General features: G+C 42.5%; 1 protein-coding gene across 4 annotated transcripts in view; it reads right to left on the reverse strand.

The window, feature by feature from the left end:
* LOC120542290 (15-hydroxyprostaglandin dehydrogenase [NAD(+)]-like) overlaps positions 1 to 19,280 on the reverse strand; it is a 49,133-nt gene that overhangs the window by 893 nt on the left and 28,960 nt on the right. For all 4 annotated transcript variants that reach the window (XM_039774628.1, XM_039774627.1, XM_039774630.1 and 1 more), the window contains exon 7: positions 7,172 to 7,335. In XM_039774628.1, coding sequence (XP_039630562.1) covers positions 7,172 to 7,335 — 164 coding nt within the window. The remainder of the gene's footprint in view (positions 1 to 7,171; positions 7,336 to 19,280) is intronic.

Raw genomic sequence — 19,280 nt, forward strand, 5'->3', positions numbered from 1 at the left:
CTACCCGTGTATATAACTATATATTAGCATTTTAATCAGGATTTTTCCACAAGGTTTCATGAACTGAAAGCATAACTGAACTAACAGAATGGAAACAGGGTTATGGAGCACCTGAAGTAAGCCAATTTATTTGAACACATTCTTGTTTATCATAACACTAAAGAGTGATGACTTGTTGTGCGGTCAGAGAAACAACTTAGAATTGCACTGTACTTGTGACAATACCACTACTAGTGCTACAAATAGACCTTCTATGACGAATAAAAAATTTGGATGGCATTTTCCCTTGCCCGGACATGGGTCATCGGGGCCCCCCTCTGGAGCCAGGCCTGGAGGTAGGGCTCGATGGCGAGCACCTGGTGGCCGGGCCTGCACCCATGGGGCACGGCCAGGCACAGCCCAAAGAGGCAACGTGTGTCCCCCTTCTCATGGGCTCACCACCTATGAGAGGGGCCAAGGAGGTCGGGTGGTGGCTGAAGGCGGGGACCTTGGTGGTCCGATCCTCGGCTACAGAAGCTGGCTCTTGGGACGTGGAATGTCACCTCTCTGAAGGGGAAGGAGCCTGAGCTAGTGCATGAGGTCGAGAGGTTCTGGCTAGATATAGTTGGTCTCATCTCAACGCACAGCTTGGACTCTGGAACCAATCTTCTTGAGAGGGGCTGGACTCTCTACTACTCTGGAGTTGCCAGCGGTGAGAGGCGCAGAGTAGGAGTAGGCATACTTATTGCCCCCCAACTTGGAGCCTGTATATTGGGGTTTACCCCAGAGGATGGGAGGGTAGCCTCCCTCCGCCTTCGGGTGGGGGGGACGGGTCCTGACTGTTGTTTGTACGTATGCACTGAACAGCAGTTTGGAGTACCCACCCTATTTGGAGTCCCTGGAGGGGGTGCTAGAGGGCATACCTTCTGGGGACTCCCTCGTTTTGCTGGGAGACTTCAATGCTCACATGGGCAATGACAGTGAGACCTGGAAGGGCATGATTGGGAGGAATGGCCCCCCCCGATCTGAACCCGAGCGGTGTTTTGTTATTGGACTTCTGTGCTCATCGCGGATTGTCCATAACGAACACCAAGTTCAAGCATAGGGGTGTTCATATGTGCACTTGGCACCAGGACACCCTAGGCCTCAGTTTGATGATAGACTTTGTGGTCGTGTCGTCGGAACTTGCGGCCACATGTCTTGGACACTCGGGTGAAGAGAGGGGTAGAGCTGTCAACTGATTACCACCTGGTGGTGAGTTGGCATCGATGGTGGGGGAAGATGCTGGTCAGACCTGGTAGGCCCAAACGTGTTGTGAGGGTCTGCTGGGAACGGCTGGCAGAGTCCCCTGTCAGAAGTAGCTTCAACTCCCACCTCCGGCAGAACTTCAACCACGTCCCGAGGGAGGTGGAGGACATGGAGTCCGAATGGGCCATGTTCCATGCCTCTATTGTTGAGGCGGCTGACCGGAGCTGTGGCTGTAAAGTGGTCGGTGCATTTCGTTGCAGCAATCCCCGAACCCGTTGGTGGACACCGGCGGTGAGGGATACCGTCAAGCTGAAGAAGGAGTCCTACGGACCCTTTTGTCCTGTGGGTCTCTGGAGGCAGCTGATAGGTACCGACAGGCCAAGCGGAATGTGGCTTCAGTGGTTGCTGAGGCAAAAACTCGGGCGTAGGAGGAGTTTGTGAAGGCCATGGAGAACGACTTTCGGACAGCTTCGAGGAGATTCTGGTCCACCGTCCGGCGTCTCAGGAGGGGGAAACAGTGCAGTGTCAACACCGTATATGGTGGGGATGGTGCGCTGCTGACCTCGACTTCGGGGCGTTAATGGGTCGGTGGGGGAGTACTTCAAGACCTCCTCAATCCCACTAACATGCCTTCCAATGAGGAAGCAGAGCCTGGGGACTCTGAGGTGGGCTCTCCCATCTCTGGGACTGAAGTCACTGAGGTGGTCAAAAAACTCCTTGGTGGCAGGGCCCCGGGGGTGGATGAGATACACCCGGAGTTCCTCAAGGCTCTGGATGTTGTAGGACTGTCTTGGTTGACACGTCTCTGCAACATCGCATGGACATCAGGGACAGTGCCTCTGGATTGGCAGACCGGGGTGGTGGTCCCCCTCTTTAAAAGGGGACGGAGGGTGTGTTCCAACTACAGAGGGATCACACTCCTCAGCCACCCTGGAAAAGTCTATTTGGGGGTTCTGGAGAGGAGGGTCCGTCGGATAATCGAACCTCGGATTCAGGAGGAACAGTGTGGTTTTTGTCCTGGTCGCGGAACAGTGGACCAGCTCTACACCCTTAGCAGGATCCTGGAGGGTGCATGGGAGTTTGACCAACCAGTCTACATGTGTTTTGCGGACTTGGAAAAGGCATTCGACTGTGTCCCTCGGGGAATCCTGTGGGGGGTGCTCCGGGAGTATGGGCTACTGGACCCCCTGATAAGAGCTGTTCGGTCCCTGTACAACTGGTGTCAGAGCTTGGTCAGCGTTGCTGGCAGTAAGTTGAACCCGTTCCCAGTGATAGTTGGACTCCACCAGGGCTGCCCTTTGTCACCAATTCTGTTCATAACTTTTATGGACAGAATTTCTAGGTGCAGCCAGGGTGTTGAGGGGGTCCGGCTTGGTGGACTCAGGATTGGGTCACTGCTTTTTGCAGATGATGTTATCCTGTTTGCTTTATCAGGCCGTGATCTTCAGCTCTCTCTGAATCGGTTCACAGCTGAGTGTGAAGCAGCTGGCATGGGAATCAGCACCTCCAAATCCAAGACCATGGTCCTCAGCCGGAAAAGGGTGGAGTGCCCTCTCAGGGTTGGGGGAGAGATCCTGCCCCAAGTGGAGGAGTTCAAGTATCTCGGGGTCTTGTTCATGAGTAAGGGAAGAATGGAGCGTGAGATTGACAGGCGGATCGGTACGGCGTCCACAGTGATGCGGGCTCTGCATCGGTCTGTCGTGGTGAAAAAGGAGCTGAGCCGTAAGGCAAAGCTCTCAATTTACCAGTCGATCTACGTTCCTACCCTCACCTATGGTCATGAGCTATGGGTAGTGACCGAAAGAACGAGATCGCGAATACAAGCGGATGAAATGAGTTTCCTCTGCAGGGTGTCTGGGCTTAAAGATAGGGTGAGAAGCTCAGTCACCTGGAAGGAGATCAGAGTAGAGCCACTGCTCTGCATCGAGAGGAGTCAGATGAGGTGGCTCGGGCATCTGATCAGGATGCCTCCTGGATGCCTCCCTGGTGAGGTGTTCCGGGCACGTCCAACCGGGAGGAGGCCCCGGGGAAGACCCAGGACATGCTGGAGGGACTATGTCTCCCGGCTGGACTGGGAACACCTTGGGATTCTCCCGGAAGAGCTAGAAGAAGAGGCCGGGGAGAAGGAAGTCTGGGCCTCTCTGCTCAAGCTGTTGTACCTGCGACCCGACCCCGGATAAGCGGAAGAGGATGGATGGATGGATGGAGTGCTACAAATGCTATTTTGTAGAATTTGCCTTGATTAATTCCAAGAAGGCCAAATAGATAAGTTAAAACAGCAAAGAAAAAACTGCTAGGGAGGGAATACAAATTATAATTCTGAAGAATAGACTCGGCTGTGTTGATCCCCTTCCTCTTGGTGGTGTGGCTAACACTTACTCATCACAGTAGCAATGAGCACACCAATTTCCAACTGCCATCTCTCTCTCTCCCATCAGTTGAGTCTTTGTCCAAACTCCACTCCTGACCTAATGTCCTACTAAGCTCAAAGTGACTTTACAACTCTTCTAGAGTAAATTCATACCATGGAATTAATTTTGGGTTAAAGGGTAGCCTTAATTTTGATAGGGGGCACAAAACTTGAACTCTCTTTAGCAGCCCCTTATGTGCCCACATCATGCAGCCTTCTGTTACCTATAAAGTAGTAGCTCTCCCAAGTCTCTCATTTATAAACCATATTGCCTGCTCTGTTAAAGTGGCAACCTGTCTCTCCCTGCTCTAACCTGGGACAATACAGCATGTTAGCTTTTGTCATCCCAGAAACCTTTTACCTTTTTTCCTCCCAGTCCTCTCTGGCCTCACTCTCATTATGTCTCTTAGAGGAACGGCCAGTTGGCATATAGGCCAGTGTTTCTCAACCGTTAAGTATTTGCCACCCAAGTTTTCATAACAGTTTTAATCGTGCCCCCCTAACATTTTTTTGAATGGAGCCCAGTAATACCAATTTGTTCGTTTTTAATTAATGATATATCATAGATGCATATTTTATTATACCTACTGAACTTTTATCAACATTTATCTAACTCTATATTTATTTTTCTAGTTATCAGAATGTAGTTTAAGTTGATTTGTTTTGGTTTCAATAGATGCATTTTTCATATTTTTGATTCTTGTTTTCTTTTTTCACAGCCGCACCTCCCACGGGGCCCATCTCACAGTTTGAGAACCACTGATATAGGTTAATAAAATTTTAGATTTTCTATGTGTAAATATATAAACAAAAAAACTAAAAACGGAGATAATCTCACTAGAGGCTGCCATTATCAGCTGAAATACTAGTAAATTATTAACATTACATATCCACTAGAGGAGGACTGCCACAGGTCAATATAGTGTGCAGTTGCTATTGAAACTGATCAGAATAAATGGCACTTTGTTTATTTTGAATCTGCATTATCTTGTATCCCATCACACAAAAAACACTACAACTATTTCTACAAAACCTTGCAGTTATTTCTGGAATAGTTTATCTTTGAATATATGCTAATAAAATTTGACATTTTTATACATATAAATATTACTAAATGTTGTCATTTTTGCTGGATCTTTAGGCCTTTAAACCTTAATATCTCCTGCACACAATATGATAAACATGATTTTTACTTCCGAAGAATTACAAAACACCAATTTCCATTGTTTATGTTGACCTCATTCATTTTTGAAAATTTTTAAATATTTAAGAGTGTGAAAAAGAATAAGAGATTTTTATGTTTGCCACTGAGTAACCCTTTAATCTGTTCCCTCTTACGTGAATGCTCATTTTATTTTGAAGAAGAAAGGTTATATTCAATTTTTGTCTAGACCAAATATTAAGTGAGCAAATCACCTCAAGCACAGATTTTGTCATAAATGGATAGAGTAAAAACAAGTCTTCAAAATGATGATAGTGACGGGTGGCAGATCCTTTGTGGAAATCCATGAGGAGAGCTGCTCAATGATGAAGAGGGTATGTGTGCGGCTCAATGCCTGTTTGTCTTGCAGTGAGTGAGTTGTACTTTACAACTTTGGTGCATTCTACACATTTTGTAACATTTCAATATTACTGAGCTTGAGATAATTAATAGTACTGCTCTACAAATGTGTTCCATTAATTCATCCATCCATGTAATTCCATTTCTCCAAGTCTTACACTTGGTTTCACAGCAAAATTTTACAAGGGCTTAATAGGCTGAGAAGCACTAAATACTAAATAATAGTAAAATATGCATGTTTTTCTGCCATGCCAAGGAAGTCATAAGTATCAGATCTGCTTTTTATTTATTTTATATGTAATGTACATTTTATCTGTCTTCCAGGCAAAGCCAGGTAGAAAATAAATCTATATGTCTATTGTGACAGATTGGGGGCGCTATCGTCCCCTTGAACCCTTGTCCAAGACACCAGACACGAGGTAAAAGTCCAAATGTTGACTTTATTACTACTGCACAGTGCACAAAGCACCCTCCTATCCACAATACTCATCAAATACAATACAATAACTAATCAATAAACTCTCCACCACTCCCAGACGCATTGCCACCCTTCCACCCAGCTCAACTCTACTGTAATGGATATTAGCCCGATGGCCGTGGGGGGCGGAGCTGCGTGTGACATCATCACGCCTCCCACGTAATCACGTGAACTGACTGTGACCGCAGTACCTAGAAAAAAAGGAAGAGCCCCCAAAGAGCGCTGAAGAAAAACGCCAAATACTTTATTCGCGAGATACAAGTTTAATGAGAAGACACGAGGTATAAACGAGACTTTGGATCACTTTGTAACGGAGTTAAACTTGCTGTAGCGAAACTTTAAGTGCCGGGTCTTAGCTAACATTAAATAACGCCGCGGACATCGCAAGATCGCACAGGCACAGCTCAAAAGCTTCGATGCATGTACTCCGAGCAGCTCACATGAACTGACTATGAGTGCAGTGCGCAGAGAAAGCAAGACCTCTAAAGAGCGTGCAGAGTTTTGCTTACGTGAACGTGTCTGCAAAAAGTGGCGTTTCTTGCACTGCAAAAATACTACACTCGAAAACAACTTCGTGACGCTGCGGCCAAATACACAAAACAATTACTTTAACACTCATGTTACATTATTTTCAAAATGTTTCCTTTTCTTTTTCATAACTTCTTTAACACACTACTTCTCCGCTGCAAAGCGCGGGTATTTTGCTAGTGTATTATATAATAAAACACTAACATCTGTGTCCAATCCCTCAGAGTAATCTGATTGATCAGTTTGACTTTGGTGAAGTGAGAAAAGAGGAAATTTAGGAGAAACACTGAGGAGTAAAGGCACAGACTGTTGCCTTTGAAGACAAAGTATAAAACAGGAGGTGAGAAAAGCTTCTTGAAAATAATGGAGTGTCAGAAGCAAGCTTTACAGAGTAAAATACAGAGAATGGTGCTGAAGGTACAGTACATGTAGGGCAAGAGATAACATTTTTTGATTGATATAATACTTGTCTTTGCTAGATACCATTGCTAGTTTATATTTAGTGTTTTATGATGATATTATTTGTTTCCGATGTTGAATATGCCCTATAGTTCAGTTTGAAGTGAAGAGCTTTAAGCATGGAAAAGGTGCTATATAAGTAAAATTTATTATTAAGGCTTACAAAACCATTGAGTTAATATAACTGTAAGGCTGGTTACATTGAACCATTTTCTAGTCACTGCATGTAGTTTTGTAATCATTCCCCTAACTGATTGTTTTCTTTTACTTTTCAGTATGTTATTGTTGGAATGCTAGGCCCTGCTTACTCATTTTGAAATCACTTGAAAACAACAGACCCCAGCACATTACCAATTCCCACAATAAATGACACACTTTTTCAAATGTTTGCTGTCCCAATGAGTCAAGTCCACGTTGGACTAAAGATGTGTTTTTGAAACACTTGACTGATTTACTTATTACACAATAACTGAAGTTAATTGCATTAACAGTGTTAACAATAACTCACTTTATTATTCCAGTATGTTCTATCAGCTTTTCCGTAATTGGAATTAATTCAGGCAGTATCCCCAAAAGACGAGGCTCTTTCACATCATTAAGTATATCCGTCTGGACAAAAATTGGGCACAAGACATTTATTCGCACACCAAACTTGCAAGCTTCTGAAGCCATCTGAAAAACAAAAGCACAAACCAGATGTAAATTTATGAAATACACCAATTTATGTCCTTTAATAAGGTTAGGACTATTTCAACTGACTTAAAAAGAGATTTCATAACAAAGGCTAAATAATACAAGTTTGTGAAACACAGAGAGAGAGAGAGGGAGAGGGCGGGGATGGAGAGGGGGTTGGAGGCATGCGAAGATAGCGTGTCGCCGCACCCACAACACGACAGGTAGTTTTAAAATGTTATCAGTAATAACAATTTATACACAGTTCACCCAATAAAACTTCCGAGATGCGGAAAACACGTACGGAAATAACGGAATTAACTCATAAAAACAGGTATGTGTGGAATTTAGAGACTGAAGGGGTGACTGTTACAAACCTTTCCAATAAATTAAACGATTGAATAATGTGTAGTTCTATTTTACATATACTATTTTCTAATTTGTTGCTTTTGAAGCAAACGCAATCCTTCGTAGAAATGTAGCCTTGCATTTATCTGTCGTTAAACGCACACGAATTAGCTAGCTGCACGAGACAGAAATGTCGAACCGAGCAGTATCGGATACCCTAATTACATTGGAAAAACTAAGAGACACGAGTGTAACTGCAGAATTGAGGGGCACTACGATATCTTTTACGAATCTGGACAACAACTTCTCTGCAAGTTTTGCCAGCATACCACAGACAGGACACGAAAACATGACCACGTCAAATCTAAAACCTCTCAAGAACAAGGAGAAATTAAGATCAAAAAGTGCTTCCCTTCAGGTAGCAATTGAGGAAATAAGAAATCATCAGATGCAAGACACCATTTAGTGGAGGACTCGGTGGCCATGCGAGTCGGGACATACCGCTAGAAAAAATGATGAAAATACGTCCTTTCTTTATTAAGCATTGGAAACAAGGAGGTGCGCTGCCAGAAAATGAGAGTAGTCTTCATCAAACTCATTTGACCCATGTCTTTGAACAACATACGGACGCCGTTCTTCGAAAGATTATTGGCAACAAAATTTATGTTGTAGTTGAAACCACTGATAGCCAAGACCACACAGTTCTCAGGATAGTGATAGGTGAGTAAACATTTGGCTGTATGGTAATTCTTTTATGTAGGCAATTCTGATTGTACATGAAATTATATTTAACCGATATTTATAGTCTTTCGCGTAGAAAATGTTAAATAGTGAACGGCACTGGTTGTTAACGGGTTCCCTTTTAAAAAGTATCAACTATGTTTCTGTGTTTAATAAATGTTTTGTCTCGCGGTGACGAGGCACACAAGGTTCACATTTGACTCATCCGTTATAAACACGGCACCTACAAACCTGGGCGGAAGAGCAGGCTTCTCCTCAGATGCAACAATCCCATCGTTGCATCGATGCAACGATGCGGGTCTCTCTTACTTTTTTCTGTTTAATTCCTGGATTTAGCATCTTCTAGATTAGTTTGCTTTTGCTTTGTAATTAATTGTTTTAAGATATTCAGTAGATGAAGCTACAGATGCAATGATGCACGTTTTCAATCTGTAAACATTAAAGGTTTAAGAATCATTAGAAATAATTTACATAATTACAATTACGAATACTAAAGAGGCGCAGTTCGCTTCCCGGGTCCTCCCTGCGTGGAGTTTGCATGTTCTCCCCATGTCTGCGTGGATTTCCTCCCAGTGCTACGGTTACCCCCCACAGTCCAGACATGCAAGTTAGGTGGATTGGCGATTCTAAATTGTCCTGTGTGTGTGTGTGTCCTGCGGCGGGTTGGCGCCCTGCCCGGGATTGGTTCCTGCCCTGTGCCCTGTATTGGCTGGGATTGGCTCCAGCAGACCCCCGTGACCCTGTGTTCGGATTCCACGGGTTGGGAAATGGATGGATGGATGGTACTGAAGACCAGTATTTTTTGGCAGATTTTATCTTTATAGACAGCTGCAACTTTTCCACCTTTTCACAGGCAGCACTTCAATCCCTTCACAACAACCAGCTGATTCCTAATGTCATTTTAGCAGTGGTTACAGACAGTGCACCATACTGTCTGAAAGCAAACCAGGAAGTTTTAAAAGGGGTTATGCCTAAAATTGTACATTCAGCCTATTTGTACCATGTCTTCAGTTTGGTGGGAGAGACCTGACAGCACTATAAATACTTTAATGAAGTTGTATCACTAGTGATGTGGACAAAGTCTGCCCTCTTCCAAGAAGCCTGCCAGGAACCCCCAAGGCAGGAAACAAAAGGTGGAATAGCTGTTTTGAATCAGTAGGGTACCTCACTGAACATATTCACCTCTGCAAAGAGTTTTCTCTGGCTGAGAACACATCAGCACAGGCTGTAACAAATATCCTAGACCCTAAAAGTGAAGTTCACCTCCATCTCAGAAGGATGCATCAAGCTGGTAACAGCTTTTACAATTCTGGAGGACACTCACTGTCCTACTGCAGTCTCCGCATACAGCATCATGGAGGATATGGGCTCCTACCTGATGAATGGAACTGCAAAATAAGGTTCAGTTGTGCTAGTGTGCTTCTTCATTAAAAGGAATGTAAAGTTCCATTTCATTATTGTTTGTTTTGTTGTTACATACAGTGAAGAAAAAAAAAAAAAAATCTGAATCGAGGAAAAATAAAATGGTGAAACCAAAAAAAAAAAAAATTAATTAAACAGAAAAGTGCAAAGTGTGAAGAAATAAAACTGATTCCATAAGGCCCTATAAAACATATAAAGAGACTTTAAAGAGACTTTTAGATTTTTGAGGAGGTTTCTAGAAGGACTGATCAGGAATCATGTTTGTATTGCCTTGCAAAAACAGCAGGAAAAAAAAATCAAGAAATACAGTACATGGAGTACAAATGTGACAAGTATACCACAGTGCTAGTTTCATGTTTAGTACTGCTACCTTAACAGAAACCAGAGTTCAATCTTTGCTTAGCCCATTTTGATCCACATCTGTGAAAGTAAGTGAGCATGGTAATGAATTTGCCAAATGGTGGAGCACTGGCTCGTCATGGGTTCATTCTTGCCTTATGATTCATTTTAGCTAGAATAGCTCTGGCTACTTGTGACCCGCTAATGGAAAAAGCAGGCGCAAAAAATGAATTGATGGATGGATAAATTGAAAAGAGAATACTAGCCAAGTATGCTGTAATGCTCAGCAATGATGCAATTGAACCATCAGCCACTGCCCAGGCTTCTTAATTTTTACTTAGAACACTGACTTTTAAGCACACTGGTAAATAATTTGCCTTATTCACATTTGTACCACACTTTCAAACTGTACAAAATGCAACTTAGATGTATACAGGCAAACACAACAAGCACCATGGAAAGCAACTCCTCAGTGTCTGCGTTGTCGGTCGTGGTTTTCTTCCATGAAGGGTGACCAGTTACGGAGTGAGACATTGTAATGAGCAGGATAAAATCAGGGTAGGGACATAAATATGAACAAACCAGAGTATGGATAGAGTCTGCATTTTCAAAAGTCTGCATTTTCTCCCATACACATTGCAATGCCAAGTTGATGGTTTTAGAGTTATACAGCTCAAGAGAGCGTTTCAAAAGTCTCCATATTTGGGGGTTAAAAACACCCTGGGAAGTGTGGATGAAAGTCAGATGTCTGCATTTTTAATGAAAACGCAAAAGTGTGGATGTAGCCTAAGTGTTTTGTGAAGACAAAGTATACTCACAGATGTTGGAATCCTGTGCCATTAGCAACCAGTTTATTGTAAGAAATTTGAAACAGCAAATTTCAGTTATGTATTAAAAAACAGTCTTTGTTGTAGTCTTAAAATAAATAATACAAGACTGAAATTAGAAAAATATTGCACATACAAAATTTAACAGCAAAGTATAAAAATAAACAAAATTACATAAACTGATACTATAACTATTGCTTATAAGGCCTAAAACCTAATGAAAGACTAAACCCACTCAACATGCTACAAATGTAGAGTTCATTATTTATGTTATTTCATTTGTTGATTAATCTATTTAATTATAAAAATGACAAGCTTTGCACAGTATATCATTTTCTGGGGTACTATTCTGTAACTTTGTGTGCATTTTGCTAGCCTTGATTTCTCTGAGTTGTACATCAAGGGAGTTTAAAAAAGGCGCTCCTTGACAGCTGCTACAACCCCTTATTGGGGACTGTTCTGGTTAACAAGCAGAAACTGTTTTATTATTATTATGTTTTTATCCTTTTTTTTTTACATCCCCAGGAAGTAGTGGGTTAGGGAGTGCAGAAAGTGAAAAAGGTGTCCATCTACCACTTTGAAGATGAGTGGCATTTTGTTACAGTGTGTATCAGTGAAATGGAGATGAAGGGGTGTTCATGCAACCCCAGTCATTCTCCATCTATCCATCCATCCATTATCCAACCCACTATATCCTAACTACAGGGTCACAGGGGTCTGTTGGAGCCAATCCCACCCAACACAAGGCACAAGGCAGGAAACAAACCCCGGGCAGGGTGCCAGCCTACTGCAGCCAGTCATTTTCATCCTAGGCATTTACCTATGCTGCTTTGTGCCTGAAACTGGCACTGGGTAGCACATTAACACCCTGGAGTTCACTCCACTTATTGGCCTCTGCATTTAGGATGGCGACTTCTGTCACTGGTGAGAAACTTTATCTGGAGGCAAAAGAAAGATGAGGTTGAGACATTTGAAATACCAGTAAGGGGGAATAAAGCAAGCATGTTTCGCTATTAAAGTCTGCTTTTATCAGTGGCTTACCCCCAAGTGCCGTAAAGATGCCTAAATATTGTTTTTCTTATTACGATAATAAGTCTGCATCTATAAACTGAGTCAGCATGTTAGAAAATTGATTCCTGGGTGAATTACCGTCTAGTGGGTTTTGATTAATTTGGAAATTTGTTAAGACATGACCATATGGATATTTGAAGATGTTCTTTGTACTTTGTATATTATGTTCTATATACTTCAGTGGATACTATTTAATATCCTGTATGTATGGTTAGTGATTGTTGTTTACTGCCTTTCATTGTAAAAGACAACATTGTATTGCTTCTTTTTCCTATTTTTGCATATTTTAATATTTATTAACTGGAAACTATTATAGAAAGACTGAACCAACTGAATACCTATAGAGAGGCTGATTAGTTCTTTACTTCATTTAATTTGGTTTGCCGAGAATATACTGTACTTTGCAGTAGGCCATATTATATATATATATATATATATATATATATATATATATATATATATAATAAATAAAGAGTCTTTCAAAATAGAAAAGATTTGGGGATCGTCCCCATATATTGTCGTCAGACAAAGTGAAAAATGGTTGATTCAGAATGACTTTTCAGTACAGAATGAATGAATACATGGTAACAAAATGGCGTTTAAATAACAGATGGGATGATGGGAGAGGAAATGGTTGGCAGGAAGTGACGGTTGAGGCGGGACCACGGAACCAACGCCATCGTGAGCAGACAGGAGTAGTTGAGTGTGGAACCGGAAGTGATGTCATTGGATGGGAACCGGAAGTGATGTCATCGCGCCATTTTGGAACTGAAAATGGATGGGTTTATTTTTCTTCCAGTTTTCTGTAGGTAGAAAGAGATTCAGGTAAGTACCACGTGATAAATTCTTGTCTCGCGAGATTTCACTCACCTTTGGGCTCTTTGACTGCCTCCAACTCGCACGTGTGTGACATGACCCCCTCAGCCCAGACCCATCCGGTCGGGCGACCTGCACCGAGAGGTCGTGAATCCGGGAGAGAGCATCTGCGTTGGCCTGCAAGGAACCCTTACGATAAGTAACGCTAAAACGATATGGTTGGAGATCCAAAAACCACCTAGTGACACGAGGATTCGACTCCCGATGAAGGGACATCCACTGTAAAGCGGCATGGTCTGTCACCAGAGTGAATTCCCGCCCCAATAGGTAGTACCTCAACGATGTAATAGCCCACTTAATCGCCAGGGCCTCTCGCTCCACCGCAGCATACTTCATCTCACGGTCCAGCAGTTTCCGGCTCAGATACATATTGGGGTGTTCAGCACCCTCGACACATTGGCTCAACACGGCACCCAATCCTGTGGCGATGCATCGGTCTGGAGAATAAAAGGAAGAGAAAAATCAGGGATTTTAATAAAGGTGCTGATGTAAGGGCCAATTTCAAGTCACAAAATGCTTTATCTACTGTATCATCCCATACCACTTTTATAGGTGCCCGTTTCTTTGTCAAATTAGATAAGGGCAGCAATTTCTGAGAAATGTGGCACAAAGCGTGGATAGTAACCAGCTAATCCCAAAAATGCCTGTACTTGCCGCTTATTTATCGGACGGGGCCAATTTATGATGGCATCAATTTTAAGACATTGTGGTTTCACGACACCCCCACTAGGTAGCCCAAATATTTGGCTTCTCTTAATCCAAAGAAACATTTTTTTGGGTTAATACGAAGTCCTGCAGCTGCCAGTGTGGAAAGTACCGTTTTCACCTGCCATACATGATCCTTCCACGTGCTGGAATAGATGACAACGTCATCTAGGTAGGCGCACAATAGGAATTGTGGGACCGTAGCAGTGTGTCTACCAGGCGTTGAAAGTAGCTGGCCCGTGCAAACCAAAAGGAAGGACCGGTATTGCCAATGTCCGCTGGGAGTGCTAAATGCGTTTTTCTTTTGCAGAATCCGTTAAAGGAATTTGCCAATACCCTTTGTCATGTCAAGGGTAGTTAGAATTGAGCGCTTCCTAGCCGATCGAGCAGATCATCCACTCGCGCATCGGATACGCATCAAATTTGGAGACCCGATTGAGTCGCCGAAAGTCATTACAGAACCTCCAAGACCCATCGGGCTTAGAAACTAGAACAATTGGACTAGACCAAAGGGCTATAGCTTTCTTGATAACCCCTAAATCCAGCATTCGCCTAATTTCCAATTCCACTTCCTTTCTTTGCCTCCGGAGTCTGTAAGGTCTCTCCCTGACAATCACTCCAGGGTCCGTAATAATATCGCGCAATCAACGCAGTACGCCCAGGTAATTCATCCACCACCTCGGTACAGACAAGATAGCCTTTTCGAGATCTTGTCGCTGTTCTGGAGTCAAATTGGAACCAAAATTAAGTTTGGCACAGGACATAAAAGTGAACTAGGCTGTCCGGAGGAGGGATCGGGTTCCCTTTCCTTCCACGGTTTCAGCAAATTAATATGGTATACTCTTTCGGTCGGTCGACGATTAGGTTGTTTAACTAAATAGTCGAGAGACCTTTTCTTTCTTTAATTTCATACGGTCCTTGCCAATGAGCTAATAATTTATAATGAGAGGTTGGGACTAATACCATAACACGATCACCGGGACAAATTCCGAATGGTGGTGTTTCTATTATAATAACGTGACTGTGCTGCTTGCGCTTTTCTAAATTCTCTTTTAGGATAGGTCTGATCTTCTCTAGTCTATCGCGTAATTGCGATATATTCAAGAATATTTGAAGTAGGGAGTACCTCCTCCTCCCATCCTTCTTTTAACATGTCCAAAAGCCCCTGGGTTGCCTTCCATACAATAATTCAAAAGGAGAAAATCCTGTTGAGGTTTGAGGGACTTCCGATAGGCAAACAAAGCGAGAGGAAGCAACTGATCCCAGTTTCTTCCGTCCTCGTTAACTACCTTGCGTAACATCTGTTTTAACGTCTGATTAAAACGTTCAACCAATCCATCAGTTTGGGGATGATAAACCGATGTTTTCAGATGTTTTATCCTGAGTAATTTGGCCACTTCCTGAACGTTTCTGAAGTGAAAGGAGTCCCTTGATCTGTTAAGACCTCCTTGGGGATCCCAACACGCGAATATCCCTACTAATTCCCGTGCGATATTTTTTGAATTAGCTGAGCGCAACGGAACAGCTTCTGGAAAGCGAGTGGCATAATCTACTAGAACTAGAATATATTTAAAACCTTTTAACGAGGGTTCTAATGGACCAACGAGATCAATACCAACTCGTTCAAACGGGATGTCAATCAGGGGAAGGGGAATAAGAGGAGCTTTAGACCTTCTGGGTATCTGGCGAAGTTGACACTCCGGGCATGAAGTGCAAAATCGCCTGACCTCCTCATTAACTCCCGCCAATAAAATCTGAGTTTTATCCTCTCCAAAGTTTTTCGAGCCTAAATGGGCTCCTAGAAGGTGGGCATGTGCTAATTCACATACCTTTCGAAAAGTACGTGGAATTAACAACAAAGCCCGCACTTCACCCTCGTGTTCTGCCACTCTATATAATAAATCATTTTTAATTACAAAGAACGGCATCGGTGGCATGGGATCTAGGTTTGTATAACCGTCAGTAGATACTACTGCATTTCTAGCATTTTTTAATGAATCGTCATTCCATTGTTCTCTTTTAAATGACGATGGAGTTAATAGGAACTGGGACGTTAAGTTTTGTATAGGATCTCTTTCGAGTTCAATGGGAGGGGCTACTGTGTCTACGCCTTCTGCGTCGACTGTATCAGCTCCCGCAGAGGACGATGGGACATCAAAACTTTCGCACTGGGTACCCGTATGGATCCGTGCTACTGAGGGACACGGCGTGGAGGCAGTCGGAGCATTATTCTCCATCACTAAGCCCAAATTCTTATTAGATGCAGTTACGTTATTACGCTGTTAATTTTATTCCAATCTCTTCCTAATATGACTGGAAAAGGGGGATCGGGTAATACAGCCATAGCCATACTGGTTAATTTATGAGCTACTGATATTACACACCTGGCTGTTTATAATATTTAATATCCCCATGTATACATTTTAGACTGGTTTTCCCTTGAGTCCACTGTTGCGTATACGTATCGGGTAGCAACAATGGAAATGTTACTCCCGGAATCAAACATTGCCCTTACCTTTCTGCCATTTATAATAACTGCACCTGTATATGGAAGAGACAGAGGATTAATCACTGTGGCACAGTACCTTTCTCCCCTTACTACCGAGCAATCCATAGGCTCGTAGGCACAGTTCGGGACAGATGTCCGATCTCCCCACACTTGAAACAGCGAGGGGGACCGGCTAGTCTGTCCCTTCTACGAACGGCAGGTTCGGGAGTTTGTCGAGGGGGCTCAGGAGCTGCCCCACGTATCTGTTGGGTTCGGAGAGGACCTTTCCGACCGCCCTGATTTACAGGCTGCCCAATGACGTTCCACTATTTGGATTAAGGTGTCCATATCTTCGTAACTGTGCTTTCTTACTTGTTGGGCGATGTGGTCAGGGAGGGCATGTACAAATGTCTCGCAGGCAAGGAGCTCAGCCATTTTGTGGGAGGAGTTGATGTCGGGCGTAGCCAGCGACACACCTTGCCCCAGGCTTCAAAGCCCTGCGATCTTAACGGCCTTTCTGGATCGAATTGCCACTCCCTCCACTCTCTCGCCTGTTGTTCTGGTGAAGCGCCGTAGCGTTTGAACACCTCAATTTTAGCGCATCATAATTGGCCGCCTGCTCCTCAGTTAAGTCGTAGTAAGCCCTCTGCGCTGTTCCTTCAAATAGGGAGCCAGTAGGTACGCCCACTCCGACCTCGCCGCAGCGTTCGCTTAGCGCACGCTCAAAAATCAAAAATAAGACTCAATGTCATCAGATTCAGTCAAGGGGGTTAACTGAATTGGCTGTGACCGAGCTACCTCCGTCCGTACACCAGCACGGGAACGAGCCTCGGCTTCCGCCAATTGGGTCCTGGTTTCCCCCATCTGAATTTTCAGAGTTTGTAGATCTCCCACAATTGTACTTAGTACAGCGTTGAGGTCCTGTTCTTCTGTCATGTTGAACAAGTATCCTGCCGACTACGCCAATGTAATAAATAAAGAGTCTTTCAAAAATAGAAAAGATTTGGGGATCGTCCCCATATATTGTCGTCAGACAAAGTGAAAAATGGTTGATTCAGAATGACTTTTCAGTACAGAATGAATGAATACATGGTAACAAAATGGCGTTTAAATAACAGATGGGATGATGGGAGAGGAAATGGTTGGCAGGAAGTGACGATTGGAGGCGGGACCACGGAACCAACGCCATCGTGAGCAGACAGGAGTAGTTGAGTGTGGAACCGGAAGTGATGTCATTGGATGGGAACCGGAAGTGATGTCATCGCGGCCATTTTGGAACTGAAAATGGATGGGTTTATTTTTCTTCCAGTTTTCTGTAGGTAGAAAGAGATTCAGGTAAGTACCACGTGATAAATTCTTGTCTCATGAGATTTCACTCACCTTTGGGCTCTTTGACTGCCTCCAACTCGCGTGTGACAATGTGACATATATATATATATATATATATATATATATATATATATATAGATCTGTTTAATCTAATGCAGGGTTGTAGGGGACCAAAACCTCTCTTAACAGCGCTGAGTACAAAACAGGAAATAGTATTGTCCCCCAAAATTCACCTAACATGCATGGCTTTGGGAATAAGAGAGTAAAGCAAAAAGATAAAGAGAAAAATGTACATGCATGCTCCACATAGACAACAGCAACCAGGCATGGGACATGAACCTAGAATGGACTACTGCATCTCCTTGCTGCCTTACACGAGGGTAGTGCAGTCTTAATGTTAAATGGGAGCTTAATCTGACCTGTGTGGTAAAGAAAAATAAACTCCCCACCATAAATACACAGTAATGTCTCAAATGAGTACTGCATATATTCCCTATTCTTAGCAACTTTCTGTTAAGAGTGTAAAATCCATCTGTTCATATTGTACATTCCTTTATGAACCTGCTAATAAAATGTTGGTTGTGGAATAAAGTCATTTAGAAATTGCAGAACATTTACATAAAATATGCCTGTGACTTTTAAAGACATAAGGAATTCAGAGAATCTTTTCTAGCAATGTGAAAGATCTTAAATTCATTTCAGTATCACTGAACATTCATTACATTTTAAATATATCATGTGTCATTACTTGGTATTATTGATTTTTGCACTTCAGTATTTCTGGTTTAAGAGTTTCTAATTATCATAGGTAGTTTCAATTGACCTTACAGCTCCAAAAAAATTGATACTAAATTCAGTTGTTATTAAAAAACATTTTTAAAGTTTTGTTGGGATGGAAAACAAAATTGCTCTCTAAAGCCTAATTTACACTTCTATATTTACCTGTGTTCTTTTCCACACATTTGTAATGCACTAATCTGTATCACACCAATAAGTTCTATATCACAAAAGACATATTTAATAACAAAAACAAAAAAACGAGTTGCTCATGAAGACTCATTATCATGCTCATTACTCTTGTTTACTCCACAGAAAAGCTCACTGTCCTTGGGCTGAATTTTGGTTCATTAAGTTTGATTTGATTGTATGAAATGTTTTGCTTCAAATAAAATAAAAATAAATAAAAAAAAGAAGAAAAAATCACTATACTAATTCCTAGCAACGACCCTTATCTGCTCCATTAATTTCTGCAGAAGAGGTTGAGAATATGCCCTCTCCACACATCATGGAGTTTTGAGTTTCTTTCCTGTCTCTAATGCACCTTTAGGATTGCAGCTAGGATTTAGGATTGTGCTACTGAAAACACATCTGTTGGCTCAACAAAATGTCTCCATGTGACAGGAAAGGACTCCAGTATTTTTTTTTTCCCATTACAGATCTTTATTTAAATGCTTTCAGAATCTGTGCGGAAAACAGCCTTTTACAGAAGCTCTGCGTTCAGTTTGTTTTCTTTGTGTTTTTTGAACTTTTTACTAGTTACTAGTTTTGATTTTAGGACTAGATTTGATCAGGTTTCTGGCTTGGCACTGATGTTATCTACTAGAAATTATATTAATGGATTTTAAATCCACCAATGATCTGCGCTGTCATCACAAACTGAGTACTGTATTTCTGAGAAATATGTTTTTTGATTTCTACAGTGACTTCAATACATTCCAGTCATCCCTGTTAAGGGGTAAACTTAGGTACATGCAGACTATGATGTCCTGGGTTACGAACTATCTGTTAGACAGACTGCA

This window comes from Polypterus senegalus, chromosome 13, assembly GCF_016835505.1.
Source record: "Polypterus senegalus isolate Bchr_013 chromosome 13, ASM1683550v1, whole genome shotgun sequence".
Taxonomy (NCBI): Eukaryota; Metazoa; Chordata; class Cladistia; order Polypteriformes; family Polypteridae; genus Polypterus; species Polypterus senegalus.